Source organism: Spermophilus citellus (assembly GCF_964194105.1).
Source record: "Spermophilus citellus genome assembly, chromosome: 18".
Classification (NCBI taxonomy): Eukaryota; Metazoa; Chordata; class Mammalia; order Rodentia; family Sciuridae; genus Spermophilus; species Spermophilus citellus.
The window spans coordinates 53538538-53565936 of record NC_138200.1 but is presented as its reverse complement, the minus strand read 5'-3'; the positions used below and the strand labels follow the sequence as shown (position 1 = coordinate 53565936).

General features: G+C 39.8%; 1 protein-coding gene and 1 long non-coding RNA gene across 3 annotated transcripts in view; one reads left to right on the top strand and one right to left on the bottom strand.

Annotated features, from left to right (window-relative positions):
* The window catches only part of TANGO6 (transport and golgi organization 6 homolog), a 186348-nt gene that overhangs the window by 11889 nt on the left and 147060 nt on the right, over positions 1 to 27399 (bottom strand). For both annotated transcript variants that reach the window (XM_081274396.1, XM_081274397.1), the window contains 2 exons: positions 27118 to 27269; positions 18202 to 18315 (listed from right to left, as the gene is read on the bottom strand). In XM_081274396.1, the coding sequence (XP_081130522.1) occupies positions 18202 to 18315; positions 27118 to 27269 (266 nt within the window). The remainder of the gene's footprint in view (positions 1 to 18201; positions 18316 to 27117; positions 27270 to 27399) is intronic.
* LOC308637707 lies at positions 1593 to 27178 on the top strand. The gene is made up of 3 exons (XR_014019662.1): positions 1593 to 1767; positions 25796 to 25833; positions 27052 to 27178. It is a non-coding gene; the product is annotated as an uncharacterized lncRNA (long non-coding RNA).

Sequence of the window (27399 nt, the reverse complement as noted above, 5' to 3'; positions counted from 1 at the left end):
TTTTCTTTTCAGTGCTGGAGACTGAACCCAAGGCCTCACACATGTAAGGCAAGTGCTCTACCCCAGCCCATTTTATTTTAAGAAAAGTTCTTTCACTAAGTCACCTAGGCTGGCCTTGAACTTGTGATGCTCTTGCCTCAGCCTCCCCTGCAGCTGGGATTACAGGTGTGCACCACCATACCAGGAGAACCAGTGTTCTTCATTAACAACCATGCTATTTTGCATCTCCAAGTGGTTGTGATTTTTACCACTATGAAGTGGGGAACATGAAGCACATATACTGCCTACCTTACAAGTTTGTGATAGGGGCCAATAGAGATAAAAATATATGAGAGTATTTTGCTATCAAAAGTAAAATGATACATAATTCAAAGTATTATTACCATCACATTGAGGAAATATGGTTCACCATTAAGGAGCTAAGGGGAAAGGTACATCTCAGAAAAATAATAGGGGACAGAGCCAAAACTGGGTGGCCAGGCCAACCAATGAGTGAATGGGAGCTAAAAAATGGAGAGAGGATAAACCAGGAAAATAGACTCGATGCTGAGAGCAGCACAGGGGCCAGTGTGGGTCAGGTGGCAGTAGTATCAGGACACTCTGATTGTGCTGCTGTGCAGAATTTAGGCACTGGGAGGAATTCTGCTCAGCAAGCAGGAAGGAGATGGACTCAGGGTCTGTGAGGCAAGTGGCCTCTCTAAGATAATGGACAGGAAACAAACTGGGGGAGCAAAATTGAGGCAGACAATCTGACCTCATTCAGAGAGCTCTGGCCTGAAGGGGAATAATGCTTCACTGATAAAACCCAAACCTCACTTTGATGGGTCTATGAAAAAGAAATTAGGGCCAATTCAAACAGAAAGACCAGACTTTTGAGACACTTCACTGAAAGCACTGGGAGGGTCAGTAAAGAAAGGCAGGATTACAGATGTCGAAGGGATTTCTATCCATGCCTGATGGATAGAGAATCTCACACACACTGAAGTCAAGGGTGGCATTTTTACCAATTGGAGGTTACTAAGCCTTACAAAAACCTTTTATTTTCAAAGTATTTTTCTCTGCTAGACCTAGAGATAAATGGCACTTTCACCCTTTCTGGATGTGTCTGGCTGGGGAGAGCATCCCGATTGTGAACTGGAGATGGAGTGGGAAGGGGATGGGGGATATTGTGCATGATCTTTCTTTCTTTTAAATTATTTTTTAGTTGTAGTTGGACACATGCCTTTATTTTACTTATTTTTATGTGGTGCTTAAGATCAAACCCAGGGCCTTGCACGTGCTATCACTGATCTACAACTCCAGTCCCCGTGCATGATTTTTCATTGACGAGTAAGGGAGAAACATTTAACTGGTCAAATGCCAAAAATGTAACAGGGATACAGACAGGCAAGGCAGTTTGGGAAAAGACGAAGATCACAGCTGGCAGGTAGCCCCTGGTAGGAGTGACAGCTCAGGAGTCCTAAACAAAAAGTAAGCAGTCAAGACTTCCTGCCCAGCACCTGCTGAGACAAGCTACCAAGGCTTCACCAGGTCACAGACCCTGTAGCTCACTGCGGCAGGGATGTGAGTAGCAGCTGCAGTAGAACAGTAGTGGCAGCAGTTTTCAGAATGTCTTTAAATAGCAATTTGAGGAAGGCGGCAGCTTTCCTGCACCCCCAAAGGCACTGAAATAGAACAAAGGTAACTAGGAAAATGGCTGGAGCCTGTGCAAAGGCAGTTGGCTGAGGCTTGTTGAGGAAGAGATCAGCAGCAACAACCCCTGAGAAGGTGATTGCAAGCACAGCTTGCTTGCTTACTTTTTCTTTGTTTCTTCTCTTGTGTGTGTGTGTGTTATTGAGGCTTACCCTGGAGCACTCTGCCACTGACCTGCATCCCAGTGCCCCCCCCCGCCCCCCTTTTGAGACATGTTCTGTTGCTGAGGTTGTCCTCAAACTTGCACTCCTCATGCCTTAGCCTCCTGAATCATTGGGATTATAGGCATGTGCCACCATGCCTTAGCCTTCAAAGTATATTCAATTACTATGTCAGGAGGACAGGCTACACTGTCTCTGGCCATGAGGATTTCCATGCAGACACCTGCTTGAGGGCAGCACAATCCTATTTCTTTTCTTCACCTAAGCCTCTAGTGTGGAACTAGACAGCACCTGAAAATGGCCATTGCTACCACTTATTGAGTGGGTACTACACCCCATCACTGTATGCCCTTTCCATACAGTATCTCATCCAGTCTTAAGAGGTAGGTGTTATTAACCCCAGTTTATAAATCAGGGAAAGGGGTTTAAAGAGATTTAGAGATTTGCTTGAGGACACACAGCTAGAATCCAAATCTGCATCTGTCAGGTTAAGCTCCATAACCTTACTTTTAAACATGCATATTATTGGTAAATTTTATATGCAGGAATATACCATGGGGGGAATTTGGTCTTTCCCTTGTATCATCAAACTTGTTTATTTTGATGGTGCCTGGCTGGTGAGGGAAAAGGGGGAGCAGCAAATGGGCTAGTGGCTGATTCTAAGGCATTGGTTTCCTTTGGGGTGCTAGTTTACCCTGGTCACACAACCTTGAGTCTAGCTTGAGTTGGCCATGCTTTATGGGTAGGGGAAGTGTAGGCCATAGTCTTAGGGCATTTGCTCAGTGGAATTTGATGCTCTGTGTAGGATGATTTAGGAATATAAAGTTATAGTTAGATCAAAAGCCAGAGAAAAATCAGTAGTGCTGAGACATCCACCAGAGGCTCTGACAGGATCTGTATTATGTGCTAATCTATAGATGCATGCACCATGATGAGGAACACCAACACCACCCCAACCAGAAAAGTACAGCTACACTGCCCAGAGGGTCTACCGTCACCTCTGAGTGATAAAACATGGTTTCTAATCAGGGATTCCCCACTCTTGCTGCACATTAAAATCCCCTGAAGAACTTTTAAAATGCCTGAGACTCACCTTACAGCTAAGACTCAGATCTTAGGGGCTGAACTTAGGCTTTTTTTTTTTAAGTTTCTTTTTATGCTCCCCAGCTGATTTTAATAACCTAATAACACTTAGGTGTTCCCTAGGAAAACTCATAATCTAATAACAGTAAGGATGCAGTAGGGCAGAAAGTTGGGGAAAAAACACTGGATAGGAGACTTTGTAGGAAATACGCCATGGTTTCAAAAGAAAAGGTCACTGTCTTGGCTCTGCTTATGAAAAAATCTAAGCATCAATTACACAACCTATTGTGCTTTCTTAGTTATCAGCAAAGAGGCTTTTTTCTCCACAAAGTGGGAGTGGTCAAAATAATTTTTCATTTTTTGGCAATTAAGTCTGTCATACACAGTAAAAATATAAGAAGTTTCATGAAGACATGAAGCTTCCAATCCAGTTTTTGTAGCAACTTTTAGAAAGAGAATTACATATAAATACAGTACACTTTACAGTTCCCAAACTTCATAATTCTATACTGTGATTTATATAGCTTCTCTTTATATTTGACATATCCCACCTTGCTCACTTAACATACCCTAAATCTGCACCACTTCAGAATATGGAAATAATAATAATAATAATAAGAGGAGAGTAAGAACATTGAGAAGTGATAAGAAAAACATTTGACTCACAAATTAAGACTGAATCTTTTTCTCAAAATATTAAGAGTTTGTTCTTAAACATGTGTGTGTGAAGCCTTATTCTGAAGACACAGAAAGTCTCAGGCTACTGACATGAATTCAGTAGAAAAATGAAAGCTGCCTTAGTTGCTGTGGAAGCTGATATTACAGCAGAAACCTCTGCCCCAATGGAGGAATTAAGGGAAATACATAAGCTAAAATTTCAATAGCTTGTATATCTAGCAAAGAGAAGTCAAATTCTGAAATGAGAACAATCCTGGTTGACAGAATATTCATTCTATCACTCTGCCTCAGGATTCCTCTCCCCAACTGATTCCAGGACAGCAAGCATATCTATATCCAACTACAATACCCCTCCCCCCAAAAAAGAAAACGTAAGGCATTTCCAAATAAGGGAGTCAAAATTTCCTCCTTAAGAGAACTTGTTCAGACAACTTCAGCTCTTGGAAAACCTGAACACTGGAAGAGTTTGGAAGTCCCAGACTTTCCAGTTCAAGATCTAAGGCTATTTATTGCAAAGGCAGTACAAAGAAATTCAAGAGAAGCGTTCCACGCCTCTTATAGAAATGATTTCATGCACTCTCTTCTTGTCTCATGATGTAAAAGTGAATAAGCCTATGGCTTCCTGCTGCCACAGGCCTGTGGACTGATCAAAATATAATCCTGAGGCAATGTTGTGAATGCTATAAAGCCAGAGAAGTAAGAGCTAATTTTACCTAAGAAATCAGGAAACATTTTTTACAAAGGTGTAATACTGAGGTGGAACCCTGAAGGATGAAGACAAGTTTATCACATTGATGATAGGTGGGTGGGGGAAGGCATTTGAGGCATAAGAAACATATGGACCAAGATATGGAGGCAGATTACTGTGGGACTGCCATGAGGGCTTTGGGACATGTATGGAAGAGAAAGTCATAGAAAACAGATAAGTCCAGAGTATGAAGGGCCTTATATATCTTCTTTTTTTTTTTTGGGGGGGGGGGGTGCTGGGAATTGAACCTAGGGCCTTGTGCATGTGAGGCAAGCACTCTACCAACTGAGCTATATCTCCAGCCTGGCCTTATGTATCTCTTTTTTTTTAAAAAAATATATTTTTTAGTTGTTAATGGACCTTTATTTTACTCATTTATATGTGGTGCCAAGAAATGAACCCAGAGCCTCCACATATGCCAGGCAAGTGCTCCACCACTGTACTACAACCCCAGCCCCATGGCCTTATATATCTTGCTAAGGTGTTTGGTCTTAATCTTTTTTTTTTTTTTTTTAAAGATAGAGTGAGAGAGGAGAGAGAGAGAGAGAATTTTTAATATTTATTTTTTAATTCTTGGTGGACACAACATTTTTGTTGGTATGTGGTGCTGAGAATCGAACCCCGGCCGCACGCATGCCAGGCGAGCGCGCTACCGCTTGAGCCACATCCCCAGCCCTGGTCTTAATCTTATGGACCACAAAAAACACCAAAAAAAAAAAAAAAAAATTACCTGGAGGTTGAACTTTAGCAGACTGGCCCTTTAGGAAGCTCTCTCCAGTTCAATTTCCTTATTATCCTGAGTAACTAAATACCTGTCAATCTAGGAGAATCACAGAGAAGAAAGCTCAGTGGTAGTCCTAGAAGCCCAACTTTGTCCCAACACACCTGTAACACTTCAGCTCTTCCTAAAGTACATCTTAGGTCAGTTCTGAGTAGTTTCCTCAGAGTAGCCAGGCTGGCAGTACCTCTTAATGACTGTGTGACTTGAGCCTCTAAATGTAAACTTTCTGGGCTTCAATTTTCTTATCCGTAAATAAAGTTAATAAACATTTATCTCATAGGGTTTTTTTTCTTTCTTTCTTTTTTTTTTTTTTTGGTACTGGGGATTAAATCCAGGGGTGCTTAACCAGAGCCACTCTTTTTAAATTTTTTATTTTGAGACAGGGTTTCATTAAGTTGCTTAGGGCTTCACTAAATTACTAAGGCTGGCTTTGAACTCATGATTCTCCTTCCTCAGCCTCTCGAGCCATGGGATTACAGCTGTGCACCATCAGGTCCAGTACTCTTGTAGGGTTTTTAGGAGGACTCAGGGAGATTCTGCATGTGAACAGCTTAGTGGCACATAAGTCCACTTAATAAATGTTAGCAATGTTATTACAAGTACCAAACCTTGGAGCCCATGGCATTTATTTGGACCACATTAGCCATGAGCAAACCAACCATGATGATGAGCAATGAGCTGGAACAGTCTCTGCAACATCAATCTGGGAGGTAATCCTGTGTCACCCCAAGGAGGGTATACTTAGTCAGGACTCATCCCTTCCAGAGAACAGAACAAAGATAAAAGGGTTTTGCAACCTAGAGGCCCATCAGATTATCAGTATAATTATTCTCTGAGGGAGAAACAAGTCTTAAGTCAGGCTGTAGGGTAGGAGAAAAAGTTCCAATGTGTTCTCCCCAGACTGGCAGCCCTAAAAGTGTTTGGTCTCTTTTTGGTTTCTTTCTGTGCCCTGCTTTTTTCAGTTATGTGTACAGTATGGGAAGTTGCTGGATGATGTAATCTGTGGTTGGGCTATGATTTTGGCAAGAGATGGTGGAACATGAGGAAGGGCAAAAGAAAAACCAGGCTGTTTCCCATATCCGCTCTCTGAAGAGTTGCTGGCAGGTCCTAGAGGTCAGGGCACCTGGGTCCAAGGCTGGCCCAAACACTGGCCTACTCCTCCTCCTTCATTCTTTTGGACAGTCAATGCCTGAAAGCAGGTATCTGGCTTGTATTCCTTTTAGATATTATGGTTTTCAGGATCTGAAGGAGCCTTCTGTTAGCCATGATCTGTGCAGGGAAAATCCAGGGGACTTGGTTTCTGAATCCTTCAGATGACAGGGACATAGAAAATGTAAGGATAAGTTCTGAAGCTGTACTGCTTGGGTTTATTTACTGCTCTTCCACCTGACAGTTGTTGGACAACTTATTTATCTTCTTTGTCTTAGTTTCTTCATGTTTAAAATAGGGATATCACTCATACCTTTATAGGATTATTATGAGGATTGAATGAATTAATTTAAGTAAAGCACTCAGATCCAAGTGCTATCATATAGTAAATGCTCAAAAGAAGTGTTTTGGATGATTTAAATACACACTAAATTTTTTTTTAGTTGCACATGGACACAATATCTTTATTTATTTATTTTATGTGGTGCTGAGGATTGAACCCAGTGCTTCACACCTTCAAGGAAGGCATACTACCACTGCGTCACAGCCCCAGCTCCAACACTGAATTTTTCAAGAATGCAACTATCATAAAAATTGAGAGATAATATGTTAGTTTGTTTACAATTTTGCCAAAACAGTTTACCATTTTGGAAACTCAGGCAACTCAATGTCATTTACAATACTTTTGAGTTGTCAATACAGGACATCTGAATTAACTTGTGGTTATTACATTCATGGTAATTTTCAATATGAGAGCAAATGAACAGTTCATTATGTGTTAAGAGTTGGCCTACATAGTTATACATTAAAATACAGTTGAGACATTATATTGGTTTTAAAAATATGCATGCAGGTTATGAAGCTATACATTTCATTTTAGCAGAATAAAGGGAGCACTACGGGCTGGGCTTGTGGCTCAGTGGTAGAGCTCTTGCCTAACACTTGTGAGGCACGGGGGTTCAAGCCTCAGCACTACATATAAATAAATACATTAAATAAAGGTATTGTGGGGCTGGGGATGTGGCTCAAGCCGTAGCGCACTCGCCTGGCATGCGTGCGGCCCGGGTTCGATCCTTAGCACCACATACAAATAAAGATGTTGTGTCCGCCGAGAACTGAAAAATAAATATTAAAAAAAATTGTTTAAAAATAAATAAATAAATAAAGGTATTGTGTCCATCTACAACTAAAAAAAAAAAAAAAGAAATTAAAAAAAATAAAGGGGGGGCTGGGGATGTGGCTCAAGCGGTAGCGCGCTCGCCTCGCATGCGTGCGTGCGGCCCGGGTTCGATCCTCAGCACCACATACCAACAAAGATGTTGTGTCCGCCGAGAACTAAAAAATAAATATTAAAAAATTCTCTCTCTCTCTCTCTCTCACTCTCAAAAAAAAAAAAAATAAAATAAAATAAAGGGAGCCCTACAAAATATTTGCTATTATTATAAAAGCTCATTTGGTTCGATTTAAAGGAGACTGACAGAATACTTTGGAAATCTTGTGCCTAATCTGTGTGCCAACTTACCTTATCGGTTCTCTAAGCTACTTGGATAATATGACAAACTTTGTTCCAGATGAGTGAGTGAATTAAATATAAGGAGGAGTGGGGAAGACATAGAGACTTCTAGCACTTGGTCAACATAAGTCACCAGCAACAACGGGACGAAAGTGCTCATTCTTCCTGGCCTTAGATTTGAAAAATCATGACCACAGTCTCTTCATGAGCTTTAGTTTCCTCATTCTTAAAATAAGATAGTAGGATTCTTTCCCAAAGCATGTTCCATGGAACATTATTACTTCACATGATTATGATGACAAAAGGGTTCCTTAGTAAATAAATTTAAGAAATTGTCAGTTTTCTTTGCTATTGGACTTCTCAGACTCTTAACAGGCTAAGATGCTCTGAATCTCCAGGAAGGGAACACAGTTGTATGGAGCACTTACCAAACTTATTTGACCATGAAGACCTTATTTCAAAGGAGCAACTCATGAAGTTATTATGCCAAAGGAAATTTTTGTGATAATCATAAATCTATAAAGTCTCTTCTACCTCTAACATCCTAAAATTCTGTGACTTTGAATGTCTCAATGAGACAATCTTCTTGGTCATTTTAGATTAGAATAAGAAGGGTGAAAAGAAAGCCCTTTTGCAGAAAATAAAAGATCCTAATTCTGATGCAGAAGAGGAAGACAAACCACAGTCTAACATATGCAAATCTACATAAATGATTATGCAGAAGAGGCAGAAAGGGAGCAGTTTTAAATGTTAGGGCTTCCAAATTGTCACTTATGTTATCACTAGAAAAGGCTGAACATTATAGTTTAGCAGTTATAGTAAGGTACTGAGTCCTTATTTTTTCAGTTTTATTTCTCAAATCCATCACCATCATACTGATTTGGCCAAGTCACTGTAAAGAAAGTCTTTGGGACTATTCCCTAGTCCTAAGCACTGACCAGGTCCTCAAGTAAGTTCATACAATGTTAGCTGGAACATTCAGTATCTTCCCTGGAATTTTAGCATTTGGGGCTAGGGAGGGAATCTGAGTGTTGGATAGAAGATGAATCTCTGGATCAGTCAGGGGTCATGCTGCTGTCATAATAAGAAATCTGGACCTGCTAAAGGGGAATGAAACCCAAGTATAGGAGAAGCAGAGATAAGAGGAGGAGGAGTATTTTTGCTCTGCCTGAAACTCCACTACAATGATAGTAAGGGACTTTAAACACAGTATTGTTATCCAAACAAAAAGAACAAACAAGGCAAAAACCCGTAAGGGAAAAAAAAGCAAGTTGAGGGAAAGAGGGAACTCTTGTGCTACTGTGATAATATAAGTGACAATGTGTTTTCACTCATTGCTGGTGCAACTACTTGCCTTAAAAATATTTTTTTTGGCTGGGTGTAGTGGCACATGCCTGTAATCCTAGCAGCTCAGGAGGCTGAGGCAGGAGGATCACAAGTTCCAGGTAACTTAGCAAGACCCTGTCTCAACATAAAAACTAAAAAGGGCTGGGGATGTGGCTCAGATATAAAGTGCCCCTGGCCCTGGGTTCAATCTCTAGTACCAAGAAAAAAAAATTGTGTTCTTTCTTTTTTAGCTAATGATGGACCTTTATTTGTTTGTTTGTTTGTTTGTTTGTTTATTTATGATGCTGAGGATCAAAACCAGTGCCTCACACATGCTAGGCAAGTGCTCTGCCACTGAGCCACAACCCCAGCCCCAGTGATGTCTCTTTTTTGTGGTGCTGGGGATGGGGCCCAGAGCCTCATGCTTCTAGACAAACGTTCTACCAGAGGTACAACCCCAGTCTTTGTGCTCTTCTTTTTTTCTTACTAATTTTTTTAAAATTTATTTTTTAAAAATTTCCTTTGTGCTCTTTATTAAAAACATCAGTAGCCTAATAAAGTTAGGAAATACCTAATCTTTTCAAACTGCTAACAGCAGCTAGAACATAAACTTTAGGGTTAGGTGGTCTGGGTTTACCAGCTCTGCCACTTAATAATAGTGAGACCTAGAGTAGTTGGCTTAACCTATGTGCAGTTAGTCTCTGGAAAAATGGGGATAACAACACCTATCCCCAGAGCTCCCGAGAGAATAACTGAGATGACTGATAAAACATCTAGATCAGTATCTGCTTTCTGAAAGCAGATGGTATTTTTCTTTTTCCATAGGTAATAAAGGAAGAAAACAATAGTCAAATCAAGTCCAAATAAATGTTATGTCCTTTGGTTCAATACAGAGCATCTAAGGTATTTAGATGTTTTCCCAGTAAAGGACATCAGTATTCATCATAAGGAAGAGGAGATGGCACTCCTTAGAGCCTTGAACAGAGTCTGAAGACTGAATTCCAAGTAATAAAGTTTGTCTCCTAAAAGCTGAGATAAATCATGGTGAGAGTCCAGCATGATAAAGTGTAGGGAACTGGGGTTGGGGTTGTGGCTCAGTGGTAGAATGCTTGTCTAGTATGTGTGAGGCGCCAAGTTCAATCTTCAGCACCACATAAAGACAATAAAATAAAGGCATTGTGTCCATCTACAACTAAAAAAGAAAAAAAAAAGTGTAAGGTACTAAAAGTTCCAGCCCAGATTTAAGCATTACAAATGTATATATACCACTAATGTGTATAACTTTTATGTTTTTTTAGAGATAATTTTAAATTTTTTATTATTTTTAGTTTTTGGTGGACACAACATCTTTATTTTATTTTTATGTGGTGCTAAGGATTGAACCCAGCGTCCCGAACATGCCAGGTGAGCGCGCTACCACTTGAGCCACATCCCCAGCCCCTTTTATGTTTTTATGAATCAGTTAAAAATAATTTAACTTAAAAAATGTCAGCCATCAAATAAATTGTCTATTCATTCATATTCATATGATCTGATAGAACAATATAAAACTATCTTTGGTGGTTTTAAAAGAATCATTTAAGGGGTTGGAGATGTACCTCAGTGGTGGGGTGCTTGCTAAGCATGCATTAGGCCCGGCATTTGATACCCAGCACTGCACAAACAATTAAAATTTAAAAAAACCACCCAGTTTAGTAGAAGTGATGAAGGTGGTGGTAGTAATGATGACAATCATCAATGATTATTAATGGTACTCATCATTAATGTTGTCTTGTATAGCTGGGCATGGTGGCACATGCCTGGAATCCCAGTGGTTCAGAAGCCTGAGGCAAGAGGATCGCAAGTTCAAAGCCAGCCTCAGCTACTTAGGAAGTCCCTAAGCAACTCAGTGAGACACTGTCTCTAAATAAAATATTTTTAAAAAGGACTTGAGATGTGGCTTAGTGGTTAAGTGCTCCTGGATTCAATCTCTATACCAAAAAAAAAAAAAAAAAAAGTTGTCTTGTACATTTACAACCCTTTGCAGTTTGCAGAGTTTCACATGTTATCCCATCTCACTCTTGCCACATCTATCAGGCAGATAAGACAGATGTGAAAATGACATTCAGAGAGGTTCCTGGATTTGCATCAAGACCAGAACTTGCACCAAGTCTAACAGTCTGAAATATTATTCTAGGCTCTATCAATATTTCTCTATTCAAGGTAAGAAGGTCAGAACCACTCCTCTTAGCTTCCTAAGGCTAGAAGATGTGGTATGGAAGAGGGAGGAGGAGAAATAAAAGGAGGGAGCAGGTAGAGGAGGAAGAAGAGAAAAGTAGGAGGAGGAGGTGGAGGAGGAAGAGGAGGAAAAGAAAGGGGAAAAAGATAAGTCATTTTTATATGTGTTCTTTTCATTGCTTTCTGCATGGAGCCTTCTATCTGCTTAAAAAAAATAATGTCTGTAGAAGTCATTCTGGGAATGACACTGCACTAGCCCATTCACTGTGCCCATAGCACAAAACTCACCAAATATTGTCCAGATAACTTTCAGGATAAGACAATACCAATAAAAGGAAGGGAATTCCCCATTTGTTCTGTCTTACAGACACTCACAACTTGCCATTTGTGCTGTATCAAAGATTAAGTGTCATATCCTAGTTCTCATTTGGTCTGGACAGACAGGCACAAGGTGAACTAGGGACACAGGAACTAAATCTTCTGGATGGACCATGAACACTTTCTGTAATTAAAAAAGCAGAGTATCACAAGAAAACTCTTTGCTTTTTTTAATCCCAGGGTTTGCCTTCTCTCACAGAAACGGAACAACTGCAATTCAGATGTCTGAATAAGTAGGAAGTATTTGGGGGTAACAGACATTTTATAAATTCACAATACATTTTAAAATACTTCTATGCCCCTGTCTCCTGTGATGCTGTGAACACTATCCAACAAAACTAATTTCTTATTAAATACCTGGTCTTATTAATATCAACCCTGTAAACAGCCATGCCCTCCTAATGAAGCAAGGTTAGTAAAAGCACCACTTATAATGGTATGAGAAAGAGGCTTCTGCCATCATAATTCAACAATGGACTCAAAGGAAGGAATTAAAAGTCATTCCAGAGTGGAGACGTGGTTTGCCTCATAATCTGACCCAGCCAATTAATAACTAATCTCTAACTCTTGCTCCTGAAGATGCTTTAAGGTTTTGCTCCCCGTACCCTTTGGCACTGGGAATTAAGCCCAGGGACTTTACCATTGAACTACACCTCTACCCCTTTTTATTTTGAGACAGGGTCTTGCAGAGTTGCTGAAGGCTTTGTTAAATAGCTGAACTGGCCTCAAATTTGTGGTCCCCCTGCCTTAGCCTCTGATAGGATTACAGGCATGCACCACTGAACCCAGCTCCAGATTATATTTTTTATGACTGACTTATTTCAATTGTATATAAAACTGATTTTCATTATTTGTGGTAGTTATGTTTTTATAAACACTAAGTTTGCTGTTAACGCTGAATTAGTAGATGTTGAACCACTGCTCTTAGAGGAAACACAGGGTTAGGTTCCTATGAGGATCTAGTTACACCAAATCAGTCATTGTTGAATATTTGTTTTTATCTGTTTCTTTTTTGGTACCAGGGATTGAGTGCCCAGGGATGCTTAACCACTGAGCCACATTCCTAGCTCATTTTATTTTTAATTTTGAGATGAGGTTTTGCTAAGTTGCTAAGGCTGGCCTCAAACTCATTGCTCAGGCTCCTGAGCTGCTGGGATTACAGGTGTGTGCCACTGCATCCAGTTTATCTCTGTTTTTTTGCTCTATTTTCAAATTCACTTATTCTTTTCTTGGTTTTCTCCTTTCTGCATTTAATTACATTTAGTGTTTTTATTTTTCCCTAAATTTCAGAAATCATAGTTTTTAGTTATAGAACTTCCACTTAGCTCTTTTTTTTTTTTTTTTTTTTTAAATTTCAAGACAAGGTCTTGCTAAATTGTTGTAGCTGGACTTAAACTTGTGATTTTCCCACCTCAGCCTCCTGAGTCACTGGGATTATTTGTGATAGTTTTGTTTTTATAAGCACTAAATTCACAATTAATGATGTATGTGCCACCATGTCTGGCTTTGGCTCTTTTATTTTAATCTTTTCTATTTCTTTCAAGATTTCCTTTTTATCAATTGCAGAATATTTTCCTTTACTTCACTGATGATAATTGTAATATCTGTTTTAACAATCTTGTCTGATAATTCCAGTATCAGAATTTTCTTGGAGGTTGGTCTTAGTTGATTTGTTTTTTCTCTTGAGAATATTTTCCATTTTCCTGGTTTTTCATATACTGTGTAAATTTGACTGTATCCTAGATATTACAAATGTTAAATTATGGAAACTCTGGATTCTGCTCTCCAATGAGTATTTATATTTTTGTTTTCTTTTTGTAGTGTGGGGGATAGAATCCATGGTCTAGTCCGTGCTAGGCAAGTGCTCTACTACTGTTACACCCCAACCCCTGTTTTTGTTTTTTAAGCAGGAAATTATGTTGCTTGTTTTAGAGTTTAGCTGGAGATGTAGACAGAATTTGGGAATCCTCTTTCTGAATCTTTCCCTTCTAGGATTGCCCTTTTTCATCCTGTGGCTATAGTTTTCCCCGGATTTCATCTTCTGGTTACCCAGATCAGACATTCTGTGATTTCTCTGTTAGGGCCCCTAATGAATTGCATGCCTTCACAACTAACCTTTGAACCTTGTCTCTAGGTTAAGCAAAGAGGATGGGAACACACTTTGTATACTATCTCTGCTCTAAGCACAGATTCCCCTTAATATTCTATCTGCTAGGTGTAGAGGTACATGCCTGTAATCCTAGCAACCTGGGAAATTGAGGCAGGAAGACTGCAAGTTTGAGGCCTACCTAGGTTAATTTAGTGAGATTCTGCCTCAAAAACAAAAAAGCAAAACAAAACTAAAAAAGGGCTGGAGGTGTAGCTTAGTGGTAAAGCACACCTGAATTCAACTCCTAGTACTGAAAAAACAAAATCAAAACCAAAAAACCTCCCTGCTTCTAATTGCTTTCCAAGGGTTTCAGATAGATGCTCATTATATTATGTCCAGATTTTTTCTTCCTGGTAGCTGGGATTGAACACAGGTACTTTATTACTGAGCTATATCCCCAACCCTTTTTACTTTTTATTTTGAGCCAGGGTCTTGCTAAATTGCTGAGGATCTCACTAGATTGCTGGGATTAGCCTCAATCTTGTGAGATTCTTGTATGAGACTCCTGAGTTGATGGGATTATAGGCATATGCCACCACATTCAGCTTCTTTTTAAAATCACTGAGGCTGGCCCCAAACTTGTGATTCTCCTGCCTCAGCCTCCTGAACATCATGTTCCATTGTACTCAGCTTTATGGACTGACTTTATGGATTTATCTGAAGGTGGGCTAGTGTGATAGGTTAGTGCTCAATATTAATGCCCCAATTATTGTTTTTGGAAGAAATTTATAAAAATAGATGTTCTAAATATTTACAATGCATAGAATAAACAAACAAGTCACTTGCAAAGATCAAGTTTGTGAAAAGCAGGTGGTTAAGCACCCTTTCCTCATTCTGTTGCTTATGCTCCTTTCTCTGTGTTGAGAAAGCCTATTTTTAACATTTAGACCAACACAAAGTGCTGGCCTGGACATGTCTCCTTTCCTGGGTATTCCTAGTAAAGGGCTTATATTTCAGCAAGGGTATGGTAAAAAATGGGCTTAAAAAAGAGTTCCTTCTTGTTTTTTTTTTAATTTATTTTTTAGTTGTAGATGGACACAACACCTTTATTTTATTTATTTATATTTTTACGTGGTGCTGAGAATTGAACCCAGTGCCTCACACATGCCAGGCAAGTGCTCTACCACTGAGCCACAACCCTAGCCTGCCTTCTAGTTTTTAACAAAGCTTTAGGCTTTATTAAAAAAAAAAAAAAAGAGATATGGCTCATAAAGCTAAAACAAAGCTAAGCAGAGAAGAGGTTTTTCAGTAAGAAAGTAAGTGTAGTGTTTTCTTCCAATATGAATACTGTATTGATTGTGTAAAATTCTGGCTACTTTGAAATGGGAAAGAAGGGAAAAAAGACCTCATGAGTCGAGTTGGTGATGTCTTCCTTCTTGGTTCCAATCTATCTGCTATACTGCTCTTTCCGGTTGCAATAACCACAGAGGTCCTTTGCCGGCACAGCCACAAACAACAGAGAATTCACTGAAACCAGGTATTATCTTTTGGCACTCCATAGCTTAAGAGATGGTGATTAGAAGGAAATAAAAAACATAAAACTTCATCAACAAAGCAGCATTTTCTTTTCAGCTGTTCCTGGGGGGCAAGACAGAGCTGTGAAGAGAAATCCCAGATTGAAAGCTTTGTGGTTATCTCCTCTTTTCATTAAAGTGCCCCTGATTATAATCACACCTACGATTACAAGACTTAACACACCTGGTCTCAAGGACACACTAGGAAGAGGAATCATACATTCACCCCACCCCATTTCCTTTTCTTTATTCACTGAGTAAGCACAATTTATAAGTTTCAGTGAGTGTAAACTGCAGATGGTTTGGAGAATACAAGAGAGGTTTTCACATGGCATTTGGAAGGTGACAAAAATCCTCCATGGTCACAAATTATTTTAGGGCTGGGGATGTGGCTCAAGCGGTAGCGCGCTCGCCTCGCATGCGTGCGACCCGGGTTGGAGTCTCAGCACCGCATACCAACAAAGATGTTGTGTCCGCCAAGAACTAAAAAATAAATATTAAAAATTCTCTCTCTCTCTCTCTCTCTCCCCTCTCTCACTCTCTCTTTAAAAAAAAAAATTATTTTAGTAGTGGTGAAACAAGCAGTGTTGCTTTCAATGGCTACACACAGATGTGAGAAATCTGGAGTTTCTATTTCTTCTCTCACTTTGCTAGCCAGATATTTTACTCTATGCACATGTATTCTTCCTCCGTCTCCCTCTCTTGTTCTCACTCAGTAAGGATGTATGCACTAACGGAATTTGTTGTTGTTACCAGGGATTGAACCCAACTAGGGTTATATCCCTAGTCCCACAGTTTTGCATATTTCTTTTAATAATGCTGTGATTTAAACACATTTTTATTTTGAGATAATTTTAGACTTAGAGAAGTTGCAAAGATAGTATAGAGGCCCTGTATTTTCCTCACTTGATCTTCCCAGTTGTTAACAATTTACATAACAATGTTATATTAGCTAAGAGTTTCAGAGATCTTAATAATGGATGAAAAACACTGTTCTTTCTTAACTCCATCTTCTACAGCAAATTCTCAACAAGAGCTGTATGTACCCTGTTCATTTAATTATAATAATTATTGGGGCTGGGGATGTGGCTCAAGCAGTAGCGCGCTCGACTGGCATGTGCGGGGCGCTGGGTTCAATCCTCTGCACTACATAAAAATAAAAGATGTTGTGTCCACTGAAAACTAAAAAATAAATATTAAAAAAAATTTTCTCTCTCTCTCTCTCTAAAAAAAAAAAAAAAAGAATTATCAAGGTGTGATCCATACATCCTTGTCCTGATCAAAGTCCTAGATGACAAACTGAAGCCTCCAACCCCCAGGTGAGAGCTCCCAGTTTCTGAGTAATTCTACCTCTACAGAAGTTCCTATAAGTCAGATCATTCTTCCCCTTTCCCTATTGTGTCATTATTAGTCACCTTTCCAATATCCATTTCCTTGCTAAAGAAAATTGAATTTTGTTCAGAGCAGAGATGTCCCAGCTAAATTCATTGTCAGGCTCCCTCATGGTGAGGAGTAATTATATGAGACAGTTTTGGAAATCACCTGGGGAGGTTCTAGGAAACTTATTCTAGTTCCCCAAAAAAGGATATAAAAGTGCCCTTCTCCTATCTTCCTTCTTATTTATTTTTATGGGCTACAATGGCCACAGCTGCAGCAACTAGAAACAAAGGCCGTGAAGATTATAGAAATATTGGCTCTATTGACATTGAGCTGCTAATGAACAGCACCTACCTACATATTTTTTTGTGAAATAAGAAAAACAAATCCTTAATTGTGTAGGCCATTGTATTGGAGTTTTTATAATTTGTAGTTGAACATATTCACACCAGATAAACTCATTCAATACAAACCTTAACCTACACAAGGCAGAAGGGACAGAAATGCAGCTGAGGATAAAGATCAGGGGAGTGGTCATTTGGAAATTCAATGGTCTGAGCTGAAACAACAGCAAGTAGACAGTTACAGAGAAAATGTGCCTGTGTAGGAAAGAAAGGAGGATAACTAATGAGTTCATGCTTTTACAAACAGGCATCAGGCATTGATATGGTAAAATTCTATCCTGAATAAAGGCTTTGTTTGTGATAAAACAATCACTCTTATAATGGCTTCCCCAACACTTGGTTAAATACCAATGTGCAAGCCACAGAAGAGCATTGTGGATGCCAGGAAGTGAATTATTAACGTAAACATTGTAACTGAAATCAACTAGGAATGAGTTTCCATTAAAATCAAGAAGAAAATTAATTTTGAGGTTACTCAGTTGTAGTACACATATGGATATATAAACTTCCTTCCTGTATTGGTGGTGCACTGGGGAGAAACCCAGCCAAACTCACTTGAAGAAGGAAGAAAGTTTAATTTATGCAGCAATGAGAATCTCATGGCCTGAACTTAGAGCTAGAAAGGAAACACCTTAAATTAAGACCTTCAGTAGTTCAGCATGAACAATGAAATATGCCAGGAAGACAAGTTACTGAAGTTCAGGCTGCAGAGGCAGGGTTAATGTGTTCCAGCCAGCTCACCCTGGAACCCGCCCCCATGAGGAGAATGCCAGGATTCAGGGCCTCAATCTGTAAACTCATGCTCTGTTTTTTCTGCAGGAGTTACTGGGTTTGCCCAACATGTTACATAGGAAACAGAAATTCTTTACTGAAAATGCAAACCCTACCTGCTACAAAATTCTTGTTGACTAATTCAACAGGGATTCAAGAGTCCATCTAGAGAAAAAGCTTGAGACTGCCTTTGTAAAAGGAAGACTGAAGACAGAAAATAAAGAGGTGGGGAAGTTACACACAACCACAAACTGACTTACCTCAGTAGCTTTCTGACTGAGTCCCCGAAGCAGCAGCACGATCACGTGGATGGCAGCTCTGCGCACTTGAACTTCATGGTCAGTTTTAGCCACAGCAATCAGGCAAGTTGTCACCTAGGAGGGTGAGGGAAGAAGTCAGTGAAAACCAGGATTGCACAATTACCTGTAGCTTTTCAACTGTGCTGTACTTACTACACATTCATGAAGAGCAATCTGGCTTAGAGAGGGATGGATTAGTTTCCTCAGCTTTAATAAAGAAGCTGAGATCTGGTGGTAGAGGTCTTGATGCAGTCTGGCTTTTCTGGAAAAGGACAAAACCTGGTTTGGAATTTAGGAGGAATGTCAGGGAGTGGGAAGGAATACACATATATATTATATATTTCAAAAAATATAAGGTCAAATGTGAATATCTCCTTAAAAAGTGGGAAAAATTAGGTAGATGTAATCCCAGCTACTTGGAAGGCTGAGGCAGGAGGATCACAATTTCAAAGCTACTTAGCAAGACTCTGACTCAAAACAAAAAATATAAAGGGCTGGGGGAGGTGGGCATGGTGGCACACACCTGTAATCCCAGAGGTTTGGGAAGGCTGAGACAGGAGGATTGTGAGTTCAAAGCCAGTCTCAGCAACTTAGTAAGACTTTCTTTAAATAAAAAAAATTTAAAAGGGCTGGGGATGTTGCTCAGTGGTTAGGTACTCCTGGTTTCAATTCCTGGTACCAGAAAGGGAAAAAAAAAAGTGGGGTGAGGTGGGATGGGGCTAGAGGACATAGCTCGTAGCTCAGTGTTAAAGTGCCCCTGAGTTCAATCCAAAGTACTGCAAAAATAAAATTTTTAAAAAGTGGAAAAATTGTTATGTGTCCCCTTTGAGGACATAAAATCAAAGGAAGGAACCATAGTCCAAAGCATAGCTGCTTCTAGGGAATGAGGAACCTGGAGATTTAGCTAAGGAGGCTTCATAGTTCAAGGTCTGACATAAAAAAGAATGTACCATTGATAAAAGTTTCAGCCCAGGGATACAGAAATAGAGAAGTATTCAAACTGATCTCCTTTAGTATGAATGTGTAGACACCCAGTCCTATATATCTAGTATAGGCTGGAGATATGGCTCAAGCGGTAGCGCGCTCGCCTAGCATGCGAGCGGCCCGGGTTCGATCCTCAGCACCACATACAAACAAAGATGTTGTGTCTGCCGAAAATTAAAAAATAAATATTAAAAATTCTCTCTCTCTCAAAAAAAAACAAAAAACTATATATCTAGTATATACCCCAGTAAGTCAGCAGGGGCCAGTTTCAGAGACTCCCTGCCTGGCCTTCATTTTGGAATAGGTCTTTCTGGGCTCAGTTGCTTTCAAAGACAGTTCTATAACAGAAAAGGAAGTACTTACAAAACATGGTGCCACATATATAGCTAATAATTACGTATGTCATAAAATGGACAGTTTCTATACTTTGTACCAACCACTTTATCACTGCTTAGCTCCTTGTAGACATAAAAATATTCTAAAATTTCAACAAAGAGACACCACTAACAACAATAATAACAATAAACACAACAACAAACTTTTCCAAGGTACTCATATAAGATTTAAAAAGAAAAAGCACAACTTTTGTAATTATGACTGATGTAGCAACAATCTAAAGGTATGTCTAAATTATTCAGCTGGTCCCTCAGATACTTTGGTTATTGGATTTACTGTGTGCATGTATTTCTTGGCTATCAGTAGAGGTATTTCTAACCATGACAAGAAAATAGCCAGATTGTGTGTTTGGAAACGCATATAAATAAATATTATGTTTAAAGAATAGTGAATACAGGCACAAATGAGGAACTAGGCTTGTACAGAAATTTTCACTACGCAGGTTGTATTTTTCACAGCTTTCAAACAGTTGGGCATAGTTCAAAGTACCTAATTAATCAGTGGTGGCAAAGAGATTAGAAGAAATAGCTTGTTCTTAAATACAATTGCATCTGTGATGCACTGGCATTTAATCAAATTGTGCATCTATTAGACAAACCTGCAGTTTCCAAGGAAAGAGAAACTCCCGAAAACTCAATTTGTTGGGGGCTATTTTCCAATAAGACCCAGTAAACTGCTTCTGCCTTTGACCTGGGACCCCAAACCTAAGGCTTAGCAGCAGCGTCTATGCCTCTGGCATTAACGGTAGAAGCAATTAGGTCCTCAGAGGAATTCCTTGGGTCACCTCCAAACAGGCAACAATATAATAGCTACCTCCACTTTCAGGCTTAGTATTTACGAGGTAAGAGCTGAAGTCAGAGAAACAAGTTAGAGCTAGGTCAGAGACCTTCTTGATACACTAAAGTTTAACTTATTCTGTCTAATAACTAATATAAGAAAGCCAGCCTAAGATCACGTCAAGAGGCTCCCAAGTGTTTGCCTGTTTACCTTAGGTTCATGATTCCACATTTGGCAGACCAAGGCTTCCTAATCTAGAACGCTGCTGTGTCTGTCTTTGCCTCCTCTGTTTGGCCTCTCTATGTTGAGTGGGACATGCCTCTGCCTAGGCTCTGCCTAGGCTCTCAGTGTAAAGCTAGCTCTAACTGTGAGACATTAATTCCACAATTGGGATATCCAGGCAAAAGTATCCTGGTTGGCAAAGGGCTTTCCCTTGAAGGCCAATTCTTGATCCCTGTAGCATCTTGAAGGTACAGGGGAGAGAGGAGCTGGTAATTATAGGCCTTGCTGAAGTCAGCTAGAATGGCCTCCTGCTTGCTACAGGCTGCCAGTAACTAATGTGCCAGACTGTAAAAAGCCCAACTACAATGAAATATCTTGGACAATCTGGAAGAGGCCAGAGAATGGAAGAGATTCATGAACCTTCCTCAAACCTCTGCCACCAGGACCAAATCCTATGAAATATGCAAGTGTTGCTCAGGTAAAGTGTCTTTAGGACATCAGGATTTTAATATGGTCTTGCAGATATCTCTAGAGTAAGAATAGCTTCCTTCTTTTCCAACACTCATGCCAGCTCATATCTGCTTTCCTGCATGTGAGGTCTGTAAGAGAGACCTCCTTTTCTAACACTAGAAGCAGGAAGAATGCCAGACTGCTCTCTTCCATCTATCCAGTAGGAATGAGTCACTTCACAGCTTGTCTCTCACCTCCAGCTCCAAGGGCATACTCAACACTGCCTTCCATTCCTAAAAGCCTTGGTGAATGATAGGCAGATGATGTAAGGTCTTTACTAATTTATAAACTGGTGTAATATTTCCATTCTCTGTTTCTAAGTCCTCCCAGATGGCAGAATCTGATTCTATGTGATCTTCATGACACTTTCCCTAAGGGTCAATGTACCTAATCTAATAAGTGATATTATGGAAGGCTTTCTCTTCACTGGGTAAATCATGTAAATCATATCCACTTCTGAAATCCACACAAACAGAAAGATGATGGCTGCTTTGGAAACATTAAAGGTCAGCTTAAGCAATTTAACACTTCACAGGAGCCAACAGAAATAAGGAAAAGCATCACTCCCAAAACAGCTGGCACACACCAAGCATAATCAGAACTATAAAAATAAAGATAATACAAATGGCAAGATTACCCAAAACTGCTAGCATGGTGGCACCTGCTTGTAGTCCCAGCTACTTGGGAGGCTAAGGCAGGAGGATCATAAGTTTTATGCTAACCCCAGCAACTTAGCGAGACCTTGTCTTAAAATAAAATAAAAAGGGCTGGGGTAAAATTCAGTGGTAGAGTGCTTGCCTAATACTGAAGGCTGGGGGGAAACACTGCCCACAACCACCACCACCACCACCACCACCACCAATACCAAATTACCCAAAACGGACTTTGGAAAATTCCAGGACAAGAACTAAGAAACCTTAATAGCAAAGGCAGTGTAATCAATAATTATTATGAGCTTTGCTTACTCAATCACTGCCAGGAAAGAAACTATAGTGTCTACTTGGGCTTCCTTGGAGTTTCCCATAACACCTGCCATTCCTCAGCTCAGGTATTGACAATCCTCAAACTGTGTGGGCCCTGTCATTTAGGAAACTACACCGAAGGTGGCAAAACTGGTAATAAATTTAGATCATGTAGTGGGATCACAGTGGTAGCTTTGTATCAGACCACAAAGCTCAGGTATGTGGAATTTTAGGCATAGTATTAAAACCAGACTTCTCCATAAACTTGTCACCTGTGGCACATCTTATTTGTTGGATTGAGGACAGGTCTCTTACTACACTTCACTTAAATCATATTTACATGTTATAGAACGTGATAAAGATGAAAGCCCATTAAGATTTGGTTTTAAGCAACACAGCACTTGGCAAGAATGAGAAGTTAGGGGGAAAAATAATGCTCCCTAAACAGGTTAAATCTTGACATCAACAAAGAAGAAAAACTTGAATTCCCAGTGTGAAGACTGTGGAAGGGGTGAGCCTGTACTTTTTGTTCCCTCCCTACCAACCAACACTATAGGGGCACAGACAGTGCTCACAGCTGAACCACCCAACATTAAGACAGCTCTCTTCTGATGCTCATGTGCTACACAGCTAGAGGAGGGGCCAACACCTTCAGATCAGATCATGTCAGAAAAGACTGAGGTGGGTAGTTTGTCAAACTTTATATCAAAAAAGATCATGCTTCTCATCCTCATCTTCCTGTCTAACACCTGATCGATGTAACCTTCCTAATACCCTGGCATGCTAACTTAGGGTCCCAGCTCTGTGTTTCCTCAGCCGCTGGTGCTTGTTCTATTGCATAATTCTGGACCACTGTCAATTTCACATTCTACTGAGATTTCTTTAGGGGAAGAGACTAGGTCCAGTATCTGTGCCCTCTAGCATTGCTGGAACATGATCAGTCTCATAAAGGAGCATTTCTTCAAGTTGCAGTCAAAGATGAGTTTCTTCAAAGTTAATGTGCCTTCTCCACCAGTACACATTTGAGTTAGGTATTTCTGAGACTACAAAGCTTAAAGAGTTTTCATGAGACATTCAAAGAACTATCATAGAAGAAGCCCCAGTAATCAAAAATAAGTTAGACCATTTCACTCCTTTGCTCTGGCTTCTCATCCTACTCACAAGAAAAGTCTGTACAAGGCACCATTTGGACGGGCCATACCTTTAAAAAAATTTTTTTTTTTAGTTTAGTTGGACATGATACCTTTATTTTATTTATTCATTTATTTTTTATGTGGTGCTAAGGATCAAACCCTCAAGGTAGCTGCATGTGCTAGGAGAGCACTCTACCGGTGAACCCCAGCCCCACTGGCCACTATCTTTTTATTGCCAGCTCCTATGATTCTTTCTCTTGCCCTCTTCCCTCCAGGTATGCTGGCCTCGAAGTTCCCTGCCTCAAGGCTTCTGTGCTTTTATCTGGAATGCTCTCTCCCCAGATATCTGATCACCCCCTTGCTTCCTTAGGTCTTTGCTCAAATGTCACTCATTGGTGAAACTTTTCTTGTCCCTCTGAGTCATGTACAACAAGCTCCCTTTGTGCCCCTAATCTTATTAGATGTACCATCCCTGAAATGGTATAGAACTGCTTACTTGTTTATTCCATATCTTTCCTCTCCAAAATGTTAAGGCCATGAGCACAGGGACTTTATTGTGTTCACAGCTGTGTCCTTAGCATTGCACACATGGCTTGGCTGTATGCCCAACTGGCACAGACCACATGCTCAATAAATATTTGTTGAATGAATAAAAGAATGAAGAACTACTAAAGAGCCATGTCAAAAATCCCACTTTTTCTATGTGAATGGGCTAGAGCTTTCTGACTATAGGAGGAGTAATGGCTGCAATGCTAAAACTGGCACGCCTCCAAGCATGTTCAAACTTGCAGTCCATCCAAGGTAGCTGGTTTGGCACTGATGACAAGGCAAGCGTGGGATGCTACATAAGAAGGAACATTTAAAAAGAAGAGGCAGAAATTATATGGGATGGAAACACCTGGTTTTTCAAATCAGAGGGAATATACTGCCTTCTGAAGTTTCACTGCCAAAAGCAAGCTCTATTAAGGTAGAGCTACATGACCCTTCCTGTCTGCAGCTTTTCTCATATGGCAGTGCTCTTCACTTTCAAAACACAAAAGCAATCTCACAAAGGAACTGAAAACACTTATTGAGAAACAATACAGAGGAGTAGGTATGAGTTCTAGAACTAACTGCTCACATTCAAACTCCAACCATGCCACCTGCGGCAACTTACTTAGTTTCTCTGTGACTCAGTTTCCTCTGTGAGGATTGGATCAGTTGACATATAAGGCACTCAGAAGAGTATTATGTCCTATTTTTTGCTTTTGATCTTTTTTAGGTATTGAGGATTAAATCTAGGGCCTCATACATGCTAGAAAAAGTGTCTACTCCTGAGCTACATCTCCTGTTATTATGAGTATTCTTTAAACTTGTAGGAACTAGTCTTCCCAACCAGCTTTACCTTCCTCTTCATTTGATGCCAATCAGCTATCATGCCAAGCACTGCGATGTACTAGGGGGTACGAAAAGGTGAATAAAGAATAGTTCTGCCTTTGTTGTGCTTACAGTTTATTAATGACTATGAAGACTCCTGGCAATGATACAGCAGAAACAGTCTAGGTATCTAGTAGTGAGGCAGAGATTCTGGACTGAATGTGCCCAGCAGATACCTCCACAGCTCCAGTCCTCACCTGGAGTTGAACACTGAGACAAACAGGTCTGAGGATTGTGAATGGTGCTCTTTTGAGTCAGCATTCATGGCAGGCAAATGGCCCTCTACCTATTTGCACTTCACTCCGGAAGATTATATAAGCAATGCTTTATTCTTGCTGTGAGCCAGGAAGCCATGTAATAACAAAGCTCTTCATGACATGGCCCCTGCCTGCCTTTCTTGCCTTAGCTCTTGCTGACAACTAGCCCCACCCCAACTCCTCCACTCAACTTTCAGGATCTTCCCGTGGTCTCTTAAACACCCACCCCACCCTCACCCCCATGCCTTTGCACATGCTGCTCCCTCTGCTGAAATGCTCACCCTCACCTTCTTACCTAACTTTTTCTCCAGATTCAGCTCTTTCTCCAGGGAATCTCTGTCAATACTCAAATATGTCCCACCACTCACTCCATCAGCTGTCACTGTAATCACTGATCATTGTGTCTTCCACCAGGTTACCCATTCCCAGAAGAATGGGGTTGTAGTCCCAGCCCCCAACAATAGGCCTAACATATTTCAGATATTGAGGGACACTGGTTACTCTATTTTTCTCATTTCCTTGCTGCTCATCAAAATGTGTTTACTCAACTGTCACCTTCCCAGAAAGGCTAGATACCTACTTAAAACTACCACCTCCCCAGCACCTAACACTACAATCCTGATCATCTTCTCCTGCTCTACTTCTTATCTAACATATTATATTGATTGATTATGTATATTCCTTTATGTCCGTCTCTTCTCACTGGAATGGAAACTCTACAAAGATAGGAACCACTGTCTTTTTGAAGAGCGAGATATCTTAAGTAATTAGAATACTGCTTAGCATGAAGTAGGCTCTCAGTAAAAATTGTTGAATAAATTATTACGTCAAGCATATATATCATCTCTAGATCCTTATAACAGTACTACACCATCAGTAATTCAATCCCATTTTTCAGATCAAGAAACCATGGTCAGAGTCTTAGAGTGAACACAGGTAAGTAGATTGTTGAGTTGGGCCTTCATTTATTACAATTCCCAAGAGAATCTGGCAATTTATTTTTCTTTCAATAATTCTGTAGGTTTCCAGAAAGATGACACTTTTTTTTTCTTTTTTTGGCAGGCTGGGTACTGGGGATTGAACCTAGCAGTGCTTTACTGCTGAGCCATCCCAAGCCCTTTTAAAATATATTATTTAGAGATAGGGTCTTGCTGAGTTGCTGAGGCTGGTTTTGAATTTGCCATCCTCCTGCCTCAGCTTCCCAAGATTACAGGCATGGGCCAATATGCCTGGTTTAAGATGATACTTTTTGAATGTTAAAAATCTGCTCTAGATCAAATCAATCTTCTTATCAATCAAACCAAAAAATTTCTTCAAATTTCTGACACCAAATCACATGCCACCAATATGCTATACTTCCCTTAAGATAGAGAAAAGGAAGACTCTAAGGATACAAAAAGAAAAAAAAAAGTAATAAAAATAAAAATAAATAACATCATGATGTTTGAATATTGTTCAGGTTTGTTAGTTTTAGAAAATGTATGAATCAGGTCTGAACTGACTCATTTTGGCACTTGTGACCAAAAAGGGCCAGAGCATTAGCCTGAGGTTTTTTTTTTTTTTTTTTTTTTTTAACAAATAGAGATAAGACTCACATATAGCCCAGAGACATAGGGTAAAGGTCTAAAGCCTTTCTCAAGGTTTCTTCAATTCTGTTAGTTACCAGAATAAATCATCTAATAAATTTCTAGTGAATCATCTTTCATTGCTTAAGGTAAGTTGACTTCCTGTTATTTGTAACTAAGAGATTCTTACTAAAGGGTTGGAATATCCTTTGAAATGGTTAGGACCAAACTGTTTTGGATATCAGATATTTCTTTTGGATTTTGGAATGCTTGCATATAACATAATGAGTTATCTTGGAAATTGGACCTGTGTCTAAACACAAAACTCATTTATGTTTCATGAATTTTATCCACATAGCCAAAAGGTAATTCTATACAATATTCTAAATAATTTTTTGCATAGAACAAAACTTTATGGTATAGGGAATTTTCCAAATGTGGCATCATGTTGATGTTCCAAAAGTTCCAGATTTTGTTTGAAGTGTCTGGGTTTAGAATTAGAGGTGGTCAACCAATACAGCTTTTAATATACATAATAGGATGAATAGAGACTAGGGAAGTTAATAGACTTACTCGTTCTATCTTACAGGGAGGCAGATCTGGAAAAAGAACACAAGTCTACTGACTCCCAATCTAAAAGAAGTATTAGAAGCACCTCATGGATCACAGGACCCAGCAGGAAGTCCAGATGTTGGCACAGTTCTCCCAGGTTGGCTAAGCTGCTGGCCCTGTGCATACCATCTGGATCTTTCACTCCTCTCAGGAAGGTGTGGATCAAAGGTTCTCTGTACTTTGAAACCATGTCCCCTGTAGAGAAAAGGAAGAAATCAAAATCTTTTGAAATAAATTTTCAACTCCTTATTCCAAGAACAGTGATATTAACATAATATACCAAAAGATGCTTATACTTTTCAAAGGATTTGGGCAACCATTAAAA